Below are 20180 nucleotides of genomic sequence, written 5' to 3' on the forward strand. Positions count from 1 at the left end.
AGGATTTTATACAGTAACTGACACCATGCTGCCTAATAATATGTTGAGACAAACATCTGTCCTAATTGCATTTATGAAAATAATGTACCTGTTAAAGCTTACATACAAATTCAACTTAAGTACAAACCTACAGTCCCTATCTCGTATGTAACCCGGGGACTACCTGTTTATGTATCAATCTTGGAGGGGAGTTGGTATAGAATTACAACACATGGCTTCACATGTAGCTTCCTGTTTCTAATGTTTAATGGTCATTGAGTCATTCTACCTTTCTATTTAGAAGCTGTGTTTTATTTTCATAAAGTTACTGTATGTGCGTCAAAAAATATACCTTGACTGACAAAGCAAAGTTGACCATACACCTTACCAGTGGAACATTTACATTAATTTACTAAAGATGACATTTCATATTGCAGTAATTTGGCATCAAACTGTCTGAAGACTTTTGGGAAAGGCAGTAAGCCAGTCACATGAGTGGAGGATCAACGCTAGCCCTAGGCTAAGGGTCAGTTACAATTAGGTTGGTCTACCATACAGGCACACAGACATAGCTTTAGTCAGGGTAGATAAAAGGCAGCACAGCTACAATGTCAGAAACAATGTCCTATATCACTGGGGAACAGGGTTTCGAGGGTGTACGAGGGTTTACGGATGTGGACAAAGGGAACACAAAAAAAGATGTTATTTGGTATACCTATGGTTTGGCGAGAGCCAGGAGATCATTTCAGTGACTGTTACTTTTGTATAGTGAAAACTTCAGGATATAACAAGAAAAATAAATGTAACATAGAGTAATCTAGTCTACCATCGGCTATACGCCCAGTGGCTCATTCAGATGAAATCCCAGTGCCGGTTTTCCTTACACTACCCGCTCTTGAAGAACATGATTATGGTGATGAACTAGGTGACAACAATGATGAAGATTTTGATATTGAAGAGGACTCTGGTAGTAAGGGATTTGATCAGCATGAGTTGAGTGATTTGGCACGTGATTTGGGACTATCGAAGAAGGCGTCAGAACTACTAGCACCAAGACTGTGAGAAAAACTTACTTGAAAAAGGAACAAAGGTATCGTACTTTCGAACCAGAGAAATTTCATTTCTGCAGTACTTTGGAACTGATAGTGGCTTTTAGTGTTGGTTGAATATCTTACTTTTTTATTTGACAGCCATTCGATTGAATAGTGAGATATTGTTCGGGTGATCGAATGCCGAATTCAAACACCATTGAAATCAATGGAGGGAGAATTCGGTTTTTTTTAGGGACTATCAAGCAATCAGATTGCTCTTGCAGCCCTTTACTAGTTGTATGTGTTCTTGGATATAGTTTCTCCATCCAAGAACACAGGGCACTAGATGTGATGAATGGGGAAACTTGTCCCCATTCAACCTCCGCCTGGGGATCGCCTGCAGTCACAGCTGTGACCGCAAAGTTCCCACGGTCATGTGACCATGGGAAAAACATTTTCAAATGTTTTACTGTAAAAAAATGTCATAGAGTAACAATAAATCCTTTGTATGAACAATATGAACAATAAATTTAAATACACAGTGCATTCAAGTTATTTCATTATTTTTTCATTGTATGTAAAATGTGTTTTTTGACAAAAACAGGGGACTCTGTATTGTAAAAACTGGATGTGATAGCAAAAACTGGGGTCATTTCTGTAGTCACCACCAAAAAGTTAGTAAAAAAACAAGTGTAAGATCTAACTTAACAAAAATTGAGTACCCCAGTTTAATACATGCACAAGGTCTATTAGGGCTGCAGTGCCCAATGACCTTTCCCCACCTGAATACTAACATGTTGCTGTGTTAAGAAAGATGTCAGCATATTTGGAAGCACCTGCATGTTTGCTCACCTGCACTGTGCAGTCAGATATGATAACATACCTGCATACAGTCACATTCCCATAGATCAGGAAAATTAGTATCTAATTTACAGAATCTGATAGACAGAATCTTATACTGGTCACTATAACTAAGGAGATTATAAAAAGCACATAAAAATACACTATTCTGGAAATTTGTGACCTAATCTTTTTGGACCCTTTCTTTAGTTTTGACCTAATCTATGTATGGGTTGCTGATTTCCAGGTTTTACTGTACTTTTTCAATATTTTTGTATGGTTCCTTAACAACTGAACTCCCAATTTAAAAGTGGGTATTGTGTTCATAGAAATAAATAAAACAGAACTTTGTTGGGCCATAATTTATGATGATAAAAGCTCAAGCAGCTTAAAAACTAAAATTGGATTTTGGAAATGATATATAGAATATTACTCTTCCCAAAGCCAGGCCTATATGGCGGCTCGAGAATGTTATACCTCCCTACTTAACAGATGGAGTAAGATGGGCAGAGGACATGCAGTACACTCTGGCATAAAGTGAGCACAGCTTAAATAAGAATCTGAGCCTAGTCTTTGTAAACACCGCAGCCATTTGCCTCAGTCCTTGTATACACAAAAACAAAAGGCAGTCTCACAGACACACATAAATCTTAAAAACCAAAAAAAAAAAGGATTTAAAAAATTTAAGTTTTCCACTCCATCTATTTTTCTGCTTACAGAATATAAACAAAGCACTTACACTTTGGTTAATCCTACTTTAAATAAGAACTTCATTAGAATAGTTTGAGTAAACGAAACAACCATCAATTACTGGGTTGCTAAGTTTTTACAATAAAAACTTGAGTCAAAAAATGTAATGTACTACATAGCACACATAACACAGGGGTGAGGTATATGTACCATATAAGGTATGAAGTGCCACGATCAGGCACCATTGACCCATGGAATGTAACATCTAATATTTTTATAATGTAATATTAATTAATAAAATAGAGTGCAGGGGTTAAGGATATGTATTGTTTATAAGGAGCAAAGATCAAAATTATATATCAAAATGTAAAATAGTAACACGTAGCCACACCTTAGCATCCATAGCTAAGGGATCAGGATTGTATACAACATGGCCAATATAGTGCATGATGTACACTAAAGAAAATGTACAAAATGGTAAATGGAGTGCATGGATCAGGAGTATGTACACCATGGCTTACAGAATGCAGGTATAATGAGTATTTAAACCTGTGTAAAGCATGTAGAAATCAGGACTATGTAATATACAATCCAATGTGCTGTGTGCAATGATCAGGAGTATGTACCCTAAAGCCTTATACATTGCTGATCATTATGACTAAAATGGTTTGGTGTCTGTAGAAAAAAAGGTTGTGTGTGGCCCTAAAAGCCTAATGTAAGATTTAATACAATTTCCACCTTCCAGAAATAAGACATTTTACACTATCATATAATAAAGAGTGTCTTCTTTTAATTCTCTGCCATCCCTTTCCTACTTCATTCCACCAGCCTTCCCTCTTATCCAAAGTTCTGAGAAGAGTGCAGGATCTGTGGTTCCCCCAACACATACAAGCATTGGCTAGTCTTAGATGTGTCTTTACATGCTGGCCAATAGGAGCTACAAGGGCATCGGTAGATGGCCAATCATCTTGGTGAAGAGGGAAAAAATGTGTCTTTTTACTAATGTCGTACACCAGTACACCACCTTGGTCTGCAGAACCCCAGGATTAAGTTTAAAGGACCTGTCCATGGGTTGTATTTATCTACTCTAGTTTGATTTTTTATAAAACATATATATACATATATATATAAAACAAGACAGCAAGTTTCACTGTAAAAAAAAAACACATGTTTACCACAACTCTGTACTGAGAGGAGTGTGGCCATCTCACATAAATATGTTTGATATGCCACATCTGTTTCTGCCCTCCAATCTTGTCCTGTTCACCACTTTGCATGCGTGGCATCAGCACTTTTTTTACTTTTTACTTTACGGGTAAAGCCCCTCTGCTTTAAGCATGCACAGAAGGAGCATCCTGAAGCTGCCTGGGATACATGACATATGTATACAAGGGGGCTGTGGGGTTTCCATTCAGACAAAAAGAGAGGAGTTATCCCCTTTACCCTAAAAAAATAATTTAAAAATTGTTAAATACTGTTATGATAAATCCTCTTTAATTGACTTCCCCAGAAAAATTGGACTTTGTTGTTTACATATGACTACAGTAGGGACATTAGATTGAGTTCCTTAGTGACATGACAATAGATTTTGTAAAGCGCTGTGTATATGTCAATAATATATATTTCAAGATGATGATAACTTTACCATTTTTTCAAAAGCTATGTATGAGTTAGTCTAAATTGTATCTAAATCCAAAAATGAATAATACAAATTTCAGCTTAAATGGGATGAATTGAAATATATAACATCTTTGTCCTTGGGTATAAACTTTTATATGCTTTAATATGGTATATGCTTTTTTGTCAATGCACTTCTCTTGAAACACTAAGAATAACAATGCACTTTTCTTAAAACAAGAATAACAAATATAGTTCATAATATTTGGATGCCTGGTGATGTTGTTGGCTATATTAATGAATAAGGTACTAGCCGGCATCCGTGTATTGTGGATCATAAAACATGAATCTGATGTGTTGCTAACAGCTATGACACTTTCCTACAATTGACATACAGCTGTGCTGTTTTCCATTAACCTCTGGAATATATCATGTTCCGTTTTCTGTCGCGGACCGATATTTCCTACCCTCTAGAAACTATCCCTCTAAGCGCAGCTATGTCTCCTCACTGTTTATCCCACTTTTGTAAACAGAGAACTTTTCTGTTGGTCCCTGACATCTCTTGGCAATATAATCACACTAAATGAATTAGTCTAGCTTTCACTCCTGGAAATTGTTTGAGACTCTCCCTGTAAGCTCTGTGATCAAAGACGGTTGGCAAGATTACATTACCGACAGAGAGACATTGTTTCTGTGTCAGAAAACTCTTATGAGAACCAGTTCTGTGGTAAAATTCCAGTCCACTGAAACAAACACTTGAAATACCATTTCGATTTGAAATTGTAATATGTTGATAGTACATTTAAGAAGAAATATAAACACTGAATTCACATGTACTGTAAATAGAATCCTAATGGGCAATATAATGTAACTGTTTAAACTACACTATGGAGAGAGAACATAATGTTTTTCAAAGGCGAGGCCTTGCAGGAATTATGATCAAAAGTACAATAATGTCCTACTATTTAAATAAATAGCAATGGTATGTAACTGGAGAAACTGCACAGAAGACAGTGTGTAGAATAAACGCTAGAACCCCTTTAGTAATGCTATATGTTCACTCCAGCTTACCGGGGTATACCTAAATATTCAACTCCACCAGCAGCTCATTGGGACCTATCTTTTTTTTAAACAAGTAATTTAAAAGTGCTTTTTATGCTACAAGCAGTGTCTTCCTTTTTACAACTGTATATACAAAAGAATACTAACATCACTAGCTGTAACCAAATCTTGGCTGTGGCCTTACCATTGTTGACCAGCAACCTTTTACATTCCCTAGGCAGCGAAAGTGTATTTAAAGCCAAAGCTTTTTCATATGAGTTTCCCATATATACTTGAGTATAAATCAAGATCTCCCTTTTACCTAAAGACACAGGAAAATGCTTTAACTTGAAAATGCAGCTGTCCCTGCTACCATTCAAAACAGTAATCAATAGAAATGCCAATAAATGTATTTCAATAAATACATCCATAGTGTTATTTTTAAAAAATGTACTTAAGGAAAAAAAGTTACATTGGCTCAGTCTGTATAGACTTTGGCGCTTTTACAGGTTTAATTACAGTACAGAATTATGTACTTTCAAGTTGGTTATGATAGGTCGCTTGCTCTTTTGTGCATTATTGTTGGCCACCAGTAGGTGGCACTGTGTCCTCATGTAATGTGTGTAACAAACTCATGTCTTAAGTCTCAATCAGCGAGTTTGTTACACACTATGCATGAAGACACCTTGCCATCAAGTGGTGTAATCTACACCCCTGTAAGTACAAACTGAGATTCTTTTGTAATGGCATTTTATAGAGGTTTATACTTAAGTATATAAACTAGTAGATAATGGTTAAATCACTTACCCATTGGTTAGATTTAACTTCACTTCCTGTGCTGCAGACACAAAGGGGAACAAAAATCTAAAGATGTATGGGGAATCCTATCTTTGATATTTAAGTATCTCCCATTTTAACAATTATACAGCAGTTCTAGCCATCACTACTCTATTCAAAATGTAAAAAAGTTGTATCTTTAGAAACAATTTAGGCATATAAAATATTTTCTGGTTCCCTGTGGTGAGACCCTGAAAATGATAAATCAAGGGGAAGACACAAGGATCTCATTTGACCAGTAAATGATGGAATTCCTGCTAATCTCTTAACCTAAATCTTTGGTAATGAAGCCTATCAAATGTGCCAATGCACAGAAACTCTGTCTGCCCCTAATTAGAAGGGTACAATAACCTGTGCCATTGATACATTTGCAGAAAGTCATAAAGTATGGCAGGAACAAAGAGAAGAAATTATGGGACTCGGTAGTAACACTTTAATTATTATTATTAATAATAATAATAATAATAATAATAAACATGATTTATATAGCACCAACATATTAGGCAGCCCTGTACATTAAATAGTGACTATAAAGGGCTTCTGAAAAGGTCCTTTCCTATAATATAGTACAGGTATACAGTACAGTACTACAGGTATACATTAGTTAAGATATCCACTTTCACTATAGATTTCATTAATAATAAGTAAAAGCTATATAATGCTGGAACACTACATGGTCTAGGTATCAGCTGGCAGGTGCCAAACCAGTAACAAATAGGGGTTTATTTATAAGGCAGTTACATTCACCAAAACATTCCCTGGTGGAGATTCAATTTCTGCCACTAAAATACATGGACCTTTGGTATTTCTGTTTTTTGCAAATAAAGTTGAAGTGTGAAAAAAAATACATGAACCTGAGAGATTCCCCAGCAGAGAATGTTTTAGGTGAATGTTAGATTTACTACTTTATTAATAGACTCCATAATGTGTGATAGATAGATAGATAGATAGATGGACGGACGGACGGACGGACGGACGGACGGACGGACAGACAGACAGACAGATAGATAGAGAATCAGGGAAACATCTTACACAATGCAACATTTATAAACTGAATTCCAGCCTTTTCTTTATTCTTGCACAATCAGAAAGAACCAGCCTCAAAGACTTATTGATAATGGCATGGAGGCTCCTATGCAAAGGCATTTGCTTTATACTAACATAGTCTACCCAGAAATGTCTACTGCTCCAGACTGACACCCACCTATTGGGTTGTTTTGATATTTGCACAACTCAGCCTAAGAGCCATTCCATTGATTAAATTAGGGAAGGGAAAGGACTGTGGATGCAAGGTGCTGTGATGTTTTTAGGAAGCTATGTACATAATCCTGAGGTCCACCTCCCACCAGCCATGATCTGCCTGCATTGCATAAAACTATTCAAGACCCAGGTGTGATGTTGATGGGCCAGAAATAGAAAAAAAGGAAATAAAGAAAGATATGTAATGAAATTTTTTTTTAGAATGTTGATTAGAAAGAAAAGAAAGAAAAAATATATGGAGATTGAACTTCAGATTTAACAAACCAAAACAATCAAATAGGAGAAGTTTATTGTTGGAGTTTTTATATACTATAAAACTGATAGGCCTGCAGTGTACAGAATTGCATATCTGATATGCCTGACAATGCTCGTTCTCCTCTGAGTCATTGCAGATCTCATCACAACCTTCTAATCTCGTTTTTCTACTTCCTACCAGTCTAGAATACAAAGCAGATAGTCAGAAGCACTATGTAACAGTATCAACCCATTAGAGACACAGATAATCATTTTCTATAAATATGGAGTACAAGCAGCAACGAATAGTGGAAAATGAAACAGTTTAATAATGTACATGGGCACATGGCCTAATGCCAACCTCGGTAAAATGCAGAACTCGTATTAGTAAACTGATGTACCTAAAAAAAAAGGTTTGGAAATGTATAAGGAAAGGAAAACAAGGGTCTGAAACTTAATATGATGATTGCAAAAAGCAGGCACTGACATACCTTAAAATAAGGCACTTTTAGTAGCATTCCTTATGGTATTGCCAGGTATTAAATATGATTAGAACAATGAAAGCAGATTAACATGATGCACATAAATGTAACTTTAAAGAAACTAGACCTATGTAGAGTAAACCCCAGTAGTAAAGTCCTCTGGCACTTGTTGTTCACAGTAAAACAAGGAATTGGCCAAACGCCACCTGGCCCATACAGATGTCTTGTATACAGCGTGTAGTTTCAAAACTGTTCCACAAACAATTTTTTGGTGTCTATAGAACATTTTAAAAATGTCATCTGCTTCCTATATATGTATCTGAGCAGTGTATATGACAATAGGAAGAGATCCCAACACAAACCCAACTTAACTGAAAATAGCCCCTGGAGTTCCTTGCTGCATTGTGCATAAATAAATGTATGCCTCAATTTATTAGCTAGTTCTTCCTGGCTTTACAAGATAAATATTTTGTTACATTACCGGAGCTCATTTTTATTACTCTCTAAAAAATAAACATTTTTATTGATATTTTTTTCATTTGTAATAGTATAACTTATTGTTTAGTACACGTTATTCAAAAAACAGAAATGGAAAAAGAAGGTACAAATATTACAGTACTGAAGCGAAAGAAGAAAGAAGGGGAGGGGCTTGTTTTTTTATTTTTAAAAAAGGGGGTTTAAGCCCAAAGAAAATAATTTTTACTTTACATAAAAGGGTTATCGTAAAAATTGAAAAGCAAACATTTTGGTGATAGGTCCAAAAGAATAAAGTATTTAAAGTGTGTTTAAAATAACACAAAACCACAATGCCCTTACATTATTCCTAATAAATTGGAGTTTGAAATTAATTGATTTTGTGGATAACTATTTTGCAGTTAGCATTTAAATTTAGGCTTGTATTTTAGAAAAGAGACCGCATTTACAGGCAAGTGAAACAGCAACCAAAAAGTAAAAATAAAAATCCTTTGTTGTGGCTTTACCACAGCTTTAAAACTAGGTAATTGCTTCAAATACTCAAATAATTAGCACATTAGGCATTCTGTGACTGTCTGCTGTATGTTCCATGTGATGGTGTAGATGCACCGTGATAAGGATGATGATTTTATTTGGCACTAATTACTCAGAAACAATTTAGGCCGAAAACATTACCAACCATACCTATACCCAGTTTTACCATAGTTACTTCTTCCACTAAATCTGAACAGGCCACAGACAGAACAGTCACTCTAAAACATTTTATTTGGTAATTAAACTCAATGGGCTGCATGGAACTTCTGGATATTACCATGCAGTGTTCATGTTAAAGATATGTGTCTGACTGTCTGAGGAGCTACTTGGATGGGGGACACAATGTCAAGGTGGACTAATCATGCAATCCATTTTCATTTTATTTCAAAATGTAAAAAACAAGCCAATTGTTAGAAAACTCTACATAGGCATCAAGCCATAAGTTGGATTCCAGTGCACTGGATACTGGGAGGTAATTGGCACAGCAGAGGAACATGCATTATGCAATCCATGTTGAGGCTAAAATCCATAGAGAGCTCATGCTAAAAATATGTGTGTGACTGTATGAGGAGTTATTCTGATGAAGAATAAAATGTTAAAGTCAACTAATCATGCAATCCACCTTCATTTTTGTTTGCAACATGTAAAAAACATGCCAATTGTAATAAAACTTTCTATAGGCATCACGCCATACGTTGGCTTCCAGTGCACTGAATGTTGGGGATAATTGGCACAGCACAGGAATGTGCACTTATGCAATCCATGCTGAACCTTCTGTGTCAGGGCCCCTAGAATTATTCAACCATTACAACACACACATACATATATATATACATATTTACATTTGCATTTTTACAGCTATAATCTTCCCCTATATTTGCCCCCTAACATTTTGGTAATGATATTCAATAATGTATAAACCAAATCTCTCATCCATGACAACAATGCATGATAATCACTTTCAAAAGGTATAGCAGAGCATTTATAGTGCAACTGTTCAAAGCCAAGAACTTCCTATTTTGTCAATGTAATTTAGAAATTTGTTTCTATCATTGCTTACCATTCCATTCCAGCTCTGTTGATATCTTCCCACCAGCATTCTGTAGGTTCTCCAAACTCATAAGGTGTTGGCATACAACCATAGTTCCATTGTCTATCAGATCCTTCTTTTTTGCTAAATGTGCTCCTTATTGCAACTACTACCTGTCCATGTGGGCACTGGAAATTGAATCCTTGCCTGAAAAGATTAACCCATTGATCATCTGGGTAGTCTTGGTGGGAGTAATAATAATCATGTTGAGCCCACGTTGCCACCGCCAGCTGCAGCAGAACACCAAGCAGTAACAGCATCATGATGTCTTTGCTGCTGGCGCAGACTGTGAGACTTACTTTATGATCTTGCTCTTTTTTATCCACTGGAACATTTGGTTTCCAGATGTTCAGGATCCTGAGCCAAGTGCAGTGTGTCACAGCTTAGCAAATGAAATAAAAAAATCAATGTGAATTCTTAATGGAAGATAGGATTTTACAGTTGTGGAAGGCAATAAGATACATTCTTAGTACTCCAACAAGATCTCTTATAGCCTGAAAGGTGAAATAAAGGCCTTTACTAATAAATACTTTCCTTGTAACCCCCTATACTATATATTGTACTATAGGAGTAAACCAGCCGCATGCCACAACTCATAAAAATCTGTTCCACAGTTTCCAGGCCAGTATACTCTAGAGATTTTCTTTCTTATCACGACTTCAAAATACTAATAAAAAATATGCACGTTAAAGGGAAAGCTTGAATACAAACTACAGCAAAGGAACTGTACACAGATTACAAACACTGAAGGCGCTGGGCCTGATTTATTAAAGCTCTCCAAGGCTAGAGAGTTTTCACACTTCCATCAGTGAAGCTGGGTGATCCAGCAAACAAGAAATAGATCTGGTCTAGGATTAAAAACATTTGCTAACACATAGCGAATAACGTTAAAGAAATCCATTCCAGGTTTGCTGGATCACCCAGCTTCACTGATGAAAGTGTATCCTCCCCAGCCTTGGAGAGCTTTAATAAATCAGGGCCAGTGTATCTGACACAGTATCTAATAAAATATTTATTCTTTTTATATTTAGTATTTTCTTAAATTTTTATGCTGTATCTAACATTACATACAGTAGCCTGCAGGACTGCATACACAACACATTACCTTGTAAATGTCAATAGAGAGCTCTTCCACCATCACACACAGATCGCTATGTAGCATCCACACCAAATAAATGTTCTGCTGTGACCCCAGTGCAGATAGGTTAAAACCTAATATCCATGCCACAAGATCTGCCCCCCAGAAAAATACAGTTTATTCATTATCCATGTCACCTTTTTTTTAGCCTCCCAGCACATAAATTTCATGCACCATTGTCCTCATGAAAACTGAGATCTGCATTTCAGGACACAAAGCTTTCTCTAGAGATGTGCACATAGGTACACAAAGCACACTGCCCAGTATTCATGGCATCAATGGGATTTGTGTTCTAGTACAGTGGTCGCCAACCTTTTCGAACTGACGGACCACTAAATTTAACTTCTCCTTTAGTGATGTCATGATACCTGAACCCACCCACACTCTCACTGCTGGTCTGAGCCTGCGATGGGAGAGTGGGCGGGTTGTGTCCAGAGACTCAACCCACCTTCCTGAGCCTGCGATCCGTGGATCTGCCGTGGATCTCGGTCCTCCTCCTGATTCCCGTTTGGGGGCGCACCAGCCAGAGCTGCGGACCACCAACATCTTCAGTGGACTACCGGTTGGCGACCACTGTTCTAGTATATAGAAATAATTCTGCAGTATCAAAGACACCACGGTTGACATTACATGCAAAAACTCACTTCCTAGAATGCACAATATTAGGAAGATCTGCACTCCTAGCAGTGTGTCATCCCTCATGCCTTATGTGTCATATTAGAGTTAGAATTTCATATCATACACACAGTGCTTCATACCCCTGAAATACACAAAGCCCCTTAAACATCTGTTTAACACATAGTTCCTAATACATCTGTACTATTTACATTGCTTAAATGTCTGTCTATTCCACTCAGCGCTTCATACCCCTGAAATACACAAAGTGCTCCTACCTTATAAATGTTTTACACGTAGTGACCTATGCACCCATAGTACACAGTGCATGATACCTCTGCATTAAACAAAAAAAAAAGGACTAAACTTTAAACATTGCGACCAGGCAGATTCTTTATTGCAGAAAGGACAAGTGATGTCCCTAAATAAAATAACTCTACCTGCCTGATCTCAATTTTTTAAATACACTCACCTGTTCTTGTTCAGTTGCGGGCACCACCATATTCTTTTGCACTTTTTCCTGCTTCTAGATTTTTCGCCATCTTGATTGGATAGAATGATGTAACCAGTCTCACCAGTCCTGATGAGATCATACAAGAAGGGATGTTTTATCACAGAAGGAACATTTTCTGTCCCTATTGCCAAAAGGACCTGGCTGATCCCACCTTAAAAATTCTAATTTATACCCAAGTCTAAAGTACTGTAAGGCTAACTTTATTAATTTCTGTTTGAAGAATGGGCTCACTTTTCTGATATTTTTTTTTAGGATAAGAAATACAAAATTAGAAAGGTTTGTCAGCATTCATCTGTGCCTGTAATAGCATATTCTCTAAATATAGCCTTCCTCTGCCACAAAATTAAATGAGAATTTGCCTACCCCATCTGCCTTACCATTCCTAAAATTTTAATTATTCTAAATCCATTTCCATAGGAGAAAACATCTAATGGTATCCCTAAAAGGCACACTTGGACAGTGTTTAAATAGCACGCATAGCCTATTTTAAAGTTTTGGAAAAATTAGGAAAAGCTTTATGTTGCCAAATACAGCAACAAAAAATCCTGTTAGGCATTCAAATAAAAAGATAATTTGTAGAGAAAAAAACTTGTAGGAGACATTCTCAAGTGCTGGATTATCATATTTATTTACAAAGCAGTTTAGAGTACACAGATCATTTCTTGGGCTCCAAAATGCACTTCAGTGGTTTGTCAGGTATTGCTTTGAAATTACTGTATGAATGAGGACAGCTTTTATTTAATATCATTTTAGTTCATTCAACTTTCAAAAAACAGAGAAAATCTTACCACTTGATACACAGTAAACACAAAGCAATGGAACCAGTTCACCAGTGTCCCATCTTGTTTGATTTAACTAACACATCCAGATGAAAAATATATCTCTTTATTATGTTCATACTGATTATGTCACTAACAAAGTAAAAAAGAAAAAACATTAACAGATTGATCAATTTACACAAATCACAAAAAACATACATAAATAAATAGCAAAGAAACACAAAATCCAAAACATCTAAGTCCCCAGGGTGCCCTGCCACTTCTCCATGTCATCCCAAGTTGTATGCCAAAATTGTTTTTTTTTTTTTAACTACTGACTCCAACAAAATTTCCTTCCTTAAAAAGTTAGACCATGTACCAAAGAAAATTTCAGTGTACTATGCCATAAAGTTTGACTAATAGCATAAACTTACGTAAATTGGACTGAACGTCAGTCATCATAGGAACTGAACTGAAAGATTTTGTGTCACTATTAGTTTCTATACAACTAGCAGACAAATTTTTTCCGATTTTGGTAAACCTACTGGAATATTCATTCATTAATATGGCCTATTGTGTAGTAAACATACATTCATATTCAATTCACTTTTAAAACAAGAAATAAAGGCAATATATTCAAGCGTCTCTTTAATCTTTGATCTTTACATTTTTAATCCTTGGGCACACTCATAATAGGTGTAATAAATTGGGTTTGGCCACCGAACATTTAGGACATATTGAAATCCAATCAGAATGCATATTGTAACTTAAAATTTATCTTGTGCTGCTGATCACTTCATCACAATGAATAGTTCTGAATTTTAACCTGCAAAAAAAGAAAAAAGTTTACTACTTCCAACACTACCCTCTTCAAATCAAGCCTCATAAAATGCTTTATAAATATAGTTGCATTTAAGTATTTAACAAAAAATGTGTATGGAAAGCAAAGAAAAAACTTTTTTTTCTGCTATAAAGTAGGAAATGGGTAAAACTTTTTAAGGTTTTTTTTTCATCCCTCACAATGTATATTAGCTTAATATTGCCTAGAGTTAAATTTAAAGTAAGTTTTGACAAGACCTTCAAAATACAACCGTTAGTTGCAATGCTAATCAAGCTAAATCTTACATTTTAAGGATATTATATAAGATTTCTTCAGCTCGGGTTACCAAGCTTTTAACACGCAACTGAGTTTAAATTTCTGTTATAGTTAGCACACAGAGATCAAAAGATATGAAATGCACAGACCATTTGCACATGTTTGGTTCACATATTGTAGCTACATCATCTCCTGCCAACTCAACAAATTACATCAATCTCCTATTACATCCTATAGCCCTTTCTTGTGTTTGCCCTGGAGTAATCTGTCCGTGCTATAATGTAATTCTGTGAAATTGCTACTCAAGTTAAATTACTATGCATTTTCTCTTGACTGGACTGCCTGTTATATGTCAAATCTAAAGATTGCCATGGTGGAAATATGCAACACCATGATGAACTTGTGATTAAACACAGTACTGTATGAGAAAGAAATACAGCACTTTGCAATGAACCACTTGTAAATGTTGACCTCATGAACTCTTTTCTTCTTAATGGTCTATTTGTTGTTTTTATGATCCAAGATATGTACTGTTATATGTAATAATTATATATGATTTGAGTTAGGATTTAATAATGCAAAAATGTTTAGGTAACTAACTTTCCAATAACAATGCCAAGCAGTACAATACCATTGTAAAACCATTGTAAAACTCTATACGATACCTGGAAAGTTATGTCATTCCAGCCTGGACATTAAAGATGGCTGCAGACTGGAAACCAGAAGAGGACATATAAGATGGCAGCACCTGCAACAAAGGACAGGTGAGTGTAACTAATAGTCAGGTCCTTTTTTTTCAATTTGGAATCTTTGGCCATCTTCATTTGATCAGGAATTCATAAATTCCAGGCATGAGCTATGCAGATATCATAAACTGAGTTGGGAAATTAGGTAGTTATGCCTAATTGTCCCTTCTGTAATTAAGAACTTGACTTCTTGCCCACAGTTTTTTTACTTTTAAAGTTCAGTTCTGCTTTAAGAATAAACTAACACTGATGGCACCTTGAATGGTGATCAAGACATCCTAAGATTACATTTTAGCTAATATTACTGTATACTGTTTAAACATGCCATAAGCACGGTTTAGTATTGGAGCTTTTATGAATAAATGTGCAGGCCCCCTTATATTCCTCTCTGCTCATTTTCCTCACTCAACAACCTGTGATTTCCCTTCTCCTGTGTTTTAGATAGACATTGGTATTTATCACCAACCACCCATTGCATATCTTACAATGCTCAGAAGCCTTCTCCTATATTCCCCATTTCTTTGCAGCACTCATCTACTAGAGAACCTATAATAAAGGTTTTTTTAAGAGTGACAGCTCTTTAAATTTTGTATTAGAACATCAGTAATGAGCCCATTGTGGCATAGGAACAATTCACCTGCCATTTGGGGCTGGTCCACAACACTAGACAGGTAGAATATAAGTGTTTTCATCTGTTTCCTTTTACAGGGAGTAAAAGTTCAAGCCTTTTTTTCTGAAAAAGCAATAAGACGATAACTGCTATGTTGGGAACAGTTTAGTAACAACAAATCTTGCAGAAGGAACACTCTAATAAACCACACTATATTTCTCAGGTGTTGGAGCCAGAATATTTTCTAGTTTAGGGTAAGTCATGGCTGTAATGAAACTAGCATATCATGATGAACCTGAAACATTTATATAACCCCTATGCTGAATCAGAAAATTCTCCGAATACTCAAAATGTTTTTGTTTGTCATTTTGGATAATAAAGGGAAATGGCTATTAGAACAAGGTTTTCACTGCTATTGTTACTGCTAATCTATTCATTGGGGAGATTTGTTCTGGTGACAGCTGAGAATATTCCCCGCTACTGGAGAGATTTTTTTCTGTTTTCTTTTTTTTTCTGTTGTCTCTAGCACAGAATGTTTGTGAAAATCTTCACAACATAAACCATCTAGGTATGTCTTTTTGTTAAGGAATCCTTAGGGTTGATAAATGTCCTTGAGCTTTGCTGACTGACCTCCCATCTCATGATGCCTGCATAGTTCCAGGTTCAATCAGTGGGATGACACTAGTGATGTTTTTGGTTGTTTTGAAGGGTGACATTTAGACTAACTCTGTAATGGGGCATTCTTCCCATGAATTCTTAATTATTTTTATCAGGGGTTCCCTAAGAAATTTATTTCAAGGATTCTTTGAGCTAGCTGAAAAAGGTTGATTTAGTGGTTTTGGGTATTACTGATTCCTGGGAAATTTCCAGTCATATCCGTATATGACTGCATTTAGTGCTTTTTAAAAAGTGTTTTGCTGCAACAGAATGTTCTCTTTTCCAACATGCAATTCCCAGGCTCTGTAATTCTTTCTGATTGTTATTGACCAAAGTTACTGCTAGCCATGGCCTCTGCTTGTTTTCAGATTGGCACCAGCCCTGACGTCTGATTGTCAAGACCACAGTCTTGGATTTTGACTGTGTACCTTATAAAGTTTCTCATAGTTGTAACAGATTGGGGGTGTAAGGTAGAGGGTCAAAACCTGGGGCCCATCTGCAGAAAAGTCCAACACCCCTTGTGGGTGTCTAGCATAATAAAATCTGTTCTTCAGCCCTATTTGAGGCCAATGGTCATCTAGCAATGTGGACAGTCCTCTACCACCATGACACCTGCTCTTTTGACCCCTTCATTAACATTATTTCATTGTTCCAGGGCTAAAAACACAGCCAAATCTCTTAGAAAGCTTTAGTTGGAGTTGGGGTTTGATAAACTTTTCATGCAAATGTCTATAGGATACATTTTTACTTGGAATTGCCTTTTTTAAATTACCAAACATATATTATAATGTGGTGCACAGAACATACAGTTACTGGCTAGTAATAATAAACAGTTTACTGTATCTAAATCATCGTCTACAAAAAGATTTGTTTAAAAAAGTGGCCAATAACTCAATAGTGTTTTAAAGTGGTAACCCAAAAATGGAAAAGTACTAAAATAAACACCTAAATGCCTAAATTTCTAAACCAATAACTGTTTGCAAGAGTAGTTGCAAGAACTTGAATTAACTAATAATGTTTAAGACTATCGCTGATCCACACAGTTTTATGTTGGTTTGAAAAATTCCCAATAAAAATTTCCTGCAAACAGGAGAGATGAAAAGTAATAGGAAAGGTAGGAGACCAGGATAAGGGTGAAAGAATTTCTCATCTCTCATCAGCGTTTTGCAAATCAAATTGAATGGACTATACATTCACACATCCTGAAATCAACATCTTGCTCCACGGTATAAAAAGACCGGAACAGATATATCCATGCAGGTAATTGGTAAATGGTTTCTAGGAAGTATACACTAATTACCCTTCTTAAACAAAAATGCAGAACCCTATCCCCAATGTAGCTCCATCGTTACGTTACCGTTCCTTTCATTCTGTTAATAAATTTACCCTGACATTAATTTTGCTTACTTGTGATTCAAAATAAATTAGTAAATCAATGTCCAATGAGATCTATTTGTGAAACTCCCAGTTCTGATTGCTAATATCTATTTAAATATAGAGAATCTAAAGCATTTACTGTGTGGTTTAGTTTAACAACAAATGTCTATAGTGGCCCTGCATTGGTCTAGATGAGTCATTTTAATGTGTAATCATATTGGATTATAAACTCATTGTACAGTAATGTGGTTTTTATTACAATGTGCCACATCTACAATTCCAGGCTTATTCAATATTACTGTAAGTGCAAAGGGCAACCATTATTTTTTAAAAAGGGAAGGAAGAAGCAGAATCAACTAATGTATATGTGTATTTCACTAAGTTGTTACAGTAAGGTGACTGTCTTTATTAGTAAGCTTTGCGTCTTGTTGTTTTCCTGAAATGTAAATGTTAGTTTCCTACTATACTACTATACTATATACTATACTTACTTAAATAGGGAGTAAGGTCTGAAGCAAACATTGGGCTTTGTTAATAAAACAGGGAATATTTTTACCTTAAAAATTCCCTTGTAGGAACTTTCCAGGTCCATGTGTTTCAATGGCAGCAGTTGATTCCCACTGGGAAATGTTTGAGGGAATGTCAGTTTTCCTGTTTTATAAATAGAACCCATTGAGTTAAAAAAAATTGCAGTTGATCTAGAAGAAAACAATAGACTATGTTAAAAGAGATTAAAAAAAAAAAAACATTGGAAAATATTTAGAATAATTCTATAGTATTATTTCCTAAAAGATTTAGTACATGTCCTTCTTAATATAAATGGGACTTTAAAAGCGCAATAAAAAGTCACAGTCCTTTCTTTAAAATATTTTTTTTAATATCCTAAAAAATATAGAACAATATTTGTTCTTAAAAACTTCAGGCTTGTGGTTATTTGACGTTCTGTAACAAACTTGACCTGAACATCAGTCATTCGGCCTGAAATGAATATAATATAAATACTTATTTCAGCCACACATCACCAATCTATAGTAAACCTGTAATTGACAAGTATAGAATAGTTCAGCTATAGCTGTCATAGCTGGCTGACCTGAATCACCGAGCCTTAAAGGTTTTTTTTGTTTTTTTTTTTACAAGAAGAAAAGTTAAAATGAAACCAATAATGACATTATATCTACCATTTTTTCTCAAATCCACTCAATCCCCCCCCCCCGTTTATTTTCTCTTTTCATAACTTAGGCTTTAGTACTTTCTCATAGCTAGCAAGCCCCAAACCCGTTTTGTTATTTGGTGCCCAATAGTATTGCATAATGAGCTGTAGGTAATGCTTTATATAGGAACAATGTTAAATATCTCTCACTTATATTCGGTAGAAAAATGTATACTTGCATGTTGCTAACTCGGAAGCTCAGAAGCTGCAGATTAGAATTGCTTGCTATTATTACTATTACCATATCTCCGATGGTTGCATGTTTAACCCCCAAAACACAAATTTTCATTACACACGAAGCCTCATTTGCAATGAAGTAGCACAAACCACCAGTAAGGTTAGCTTGTAAATTGGCTTTGAGTCATTAGGAAACAAAGATTTTATCTCAAACTGTTTAAATATATAACATTTACCATTAAGAGAAACGCATCAGAAGAGATGTAAAGTCAGTCCAGTTAAAGCTGCAATGAACAAGGTACAATTAAATATATTGAATATCAAAACTAGTGGTTTTGTGATGTATGTGGTTTGTATTTTTGGATTATTTATAAAAAGGTTATAAATCAAAAGTCCCAAAACTGAACCTTTGCCTTTACTGCAGTTACTTATTTTGCACTTTAACAATTTGCAGCAACTTATTTTTCACAAATAAATAAAATAACAGTAAAACACAATAAATCTTGCATAAGACAGTAACAGTAATATAGCTGACAATACCTAAAGACAGTTAACAATACCTAGGTACAAGACCTATTAAGCTGACATAATCTAAAAGATAAAAAAAAAAAAAAGATTAATAGAAATTAATATGATTACATTTGGATTGTGTGATTGATGCAGTTTATTTATATTGTGTATGATCACCATCATTTTATGTCTACTTTAGTCTTAGGATTGCAGCAAAGTTTCACTACTGAGCCACCATGCTCATAGACACAAGCCTAAAAATACATAAACTCCAGGAATTTTTTCCCTAGATCTTTGAGGTTGAGAAAGACTTCAAAGTAAAAAACAGCCAAGGTGCCCCTGTAAATTTAGAGCTGACTGGTAAAAAAAGAGAAAAAAAGCTTTAAAAAGTACTTTTGTAAAAGGTTTGATGTGAACCATTAACAACTGAAACAGCAACCTTAAATCATAAAAGTAAAGTGCATACAGCTTGCATTAACTTGGGTCTTATGGTTTGTGCAGAAGCTCTTAAACATAGAAGAATCACAGTAGCATCAATTATTAAAGTGTGGTCAAATAGTATAACAAAAAAGTTTCTTAGGTCCAAGAGCGAGCTTCTTTAACATGCAGCTGGAGCTTATTTGTATATACACTAGGTATTAAATACTCATTTTTTTACAAGAT

General features: G+C 35.5%; 1 protein-coding gene across 1 annotated transcript in view; it reads right to left on the reverse strand.

The window, feature by feature from the left end:
• The window catches only part of DPT (dermatopontin), a 22432-nt gene extending 12036 nt beyond the window's left edge, over positions 1–10396 (reverse strand). Inside the window, exon 1 of the mRNA XM_072426637.1 lies at positions 10080–10396. Within this exon, the coding sequence (XP_072282738.1) occupies positions 10080–10372 (293 nt within the window). The 5' untranslated portion in view covers positions 10373–10396. The remainder of the gene's footprint in view (positions 1–10079) is intronic.
• Between the last annotated feature and the right edge of the window lie 9784 nt (positions 10397–20180).

This window comes from Pyxicephalus adspersus, chromosome 1 (assembly GCF_032062135.1).
Source record: "Pyxicephalus adspersus chromosome 1, UCB_Pads_2.0, whole genome shotgun sequence".
NCBI classification, from domain to species: domain Eukaryota; kingdom Metazoa; phylum Chordata; class Amphibia; order Anura; family Pyxicephalidae; genus Pyxicephalus; species Pyxicephalus adspersus.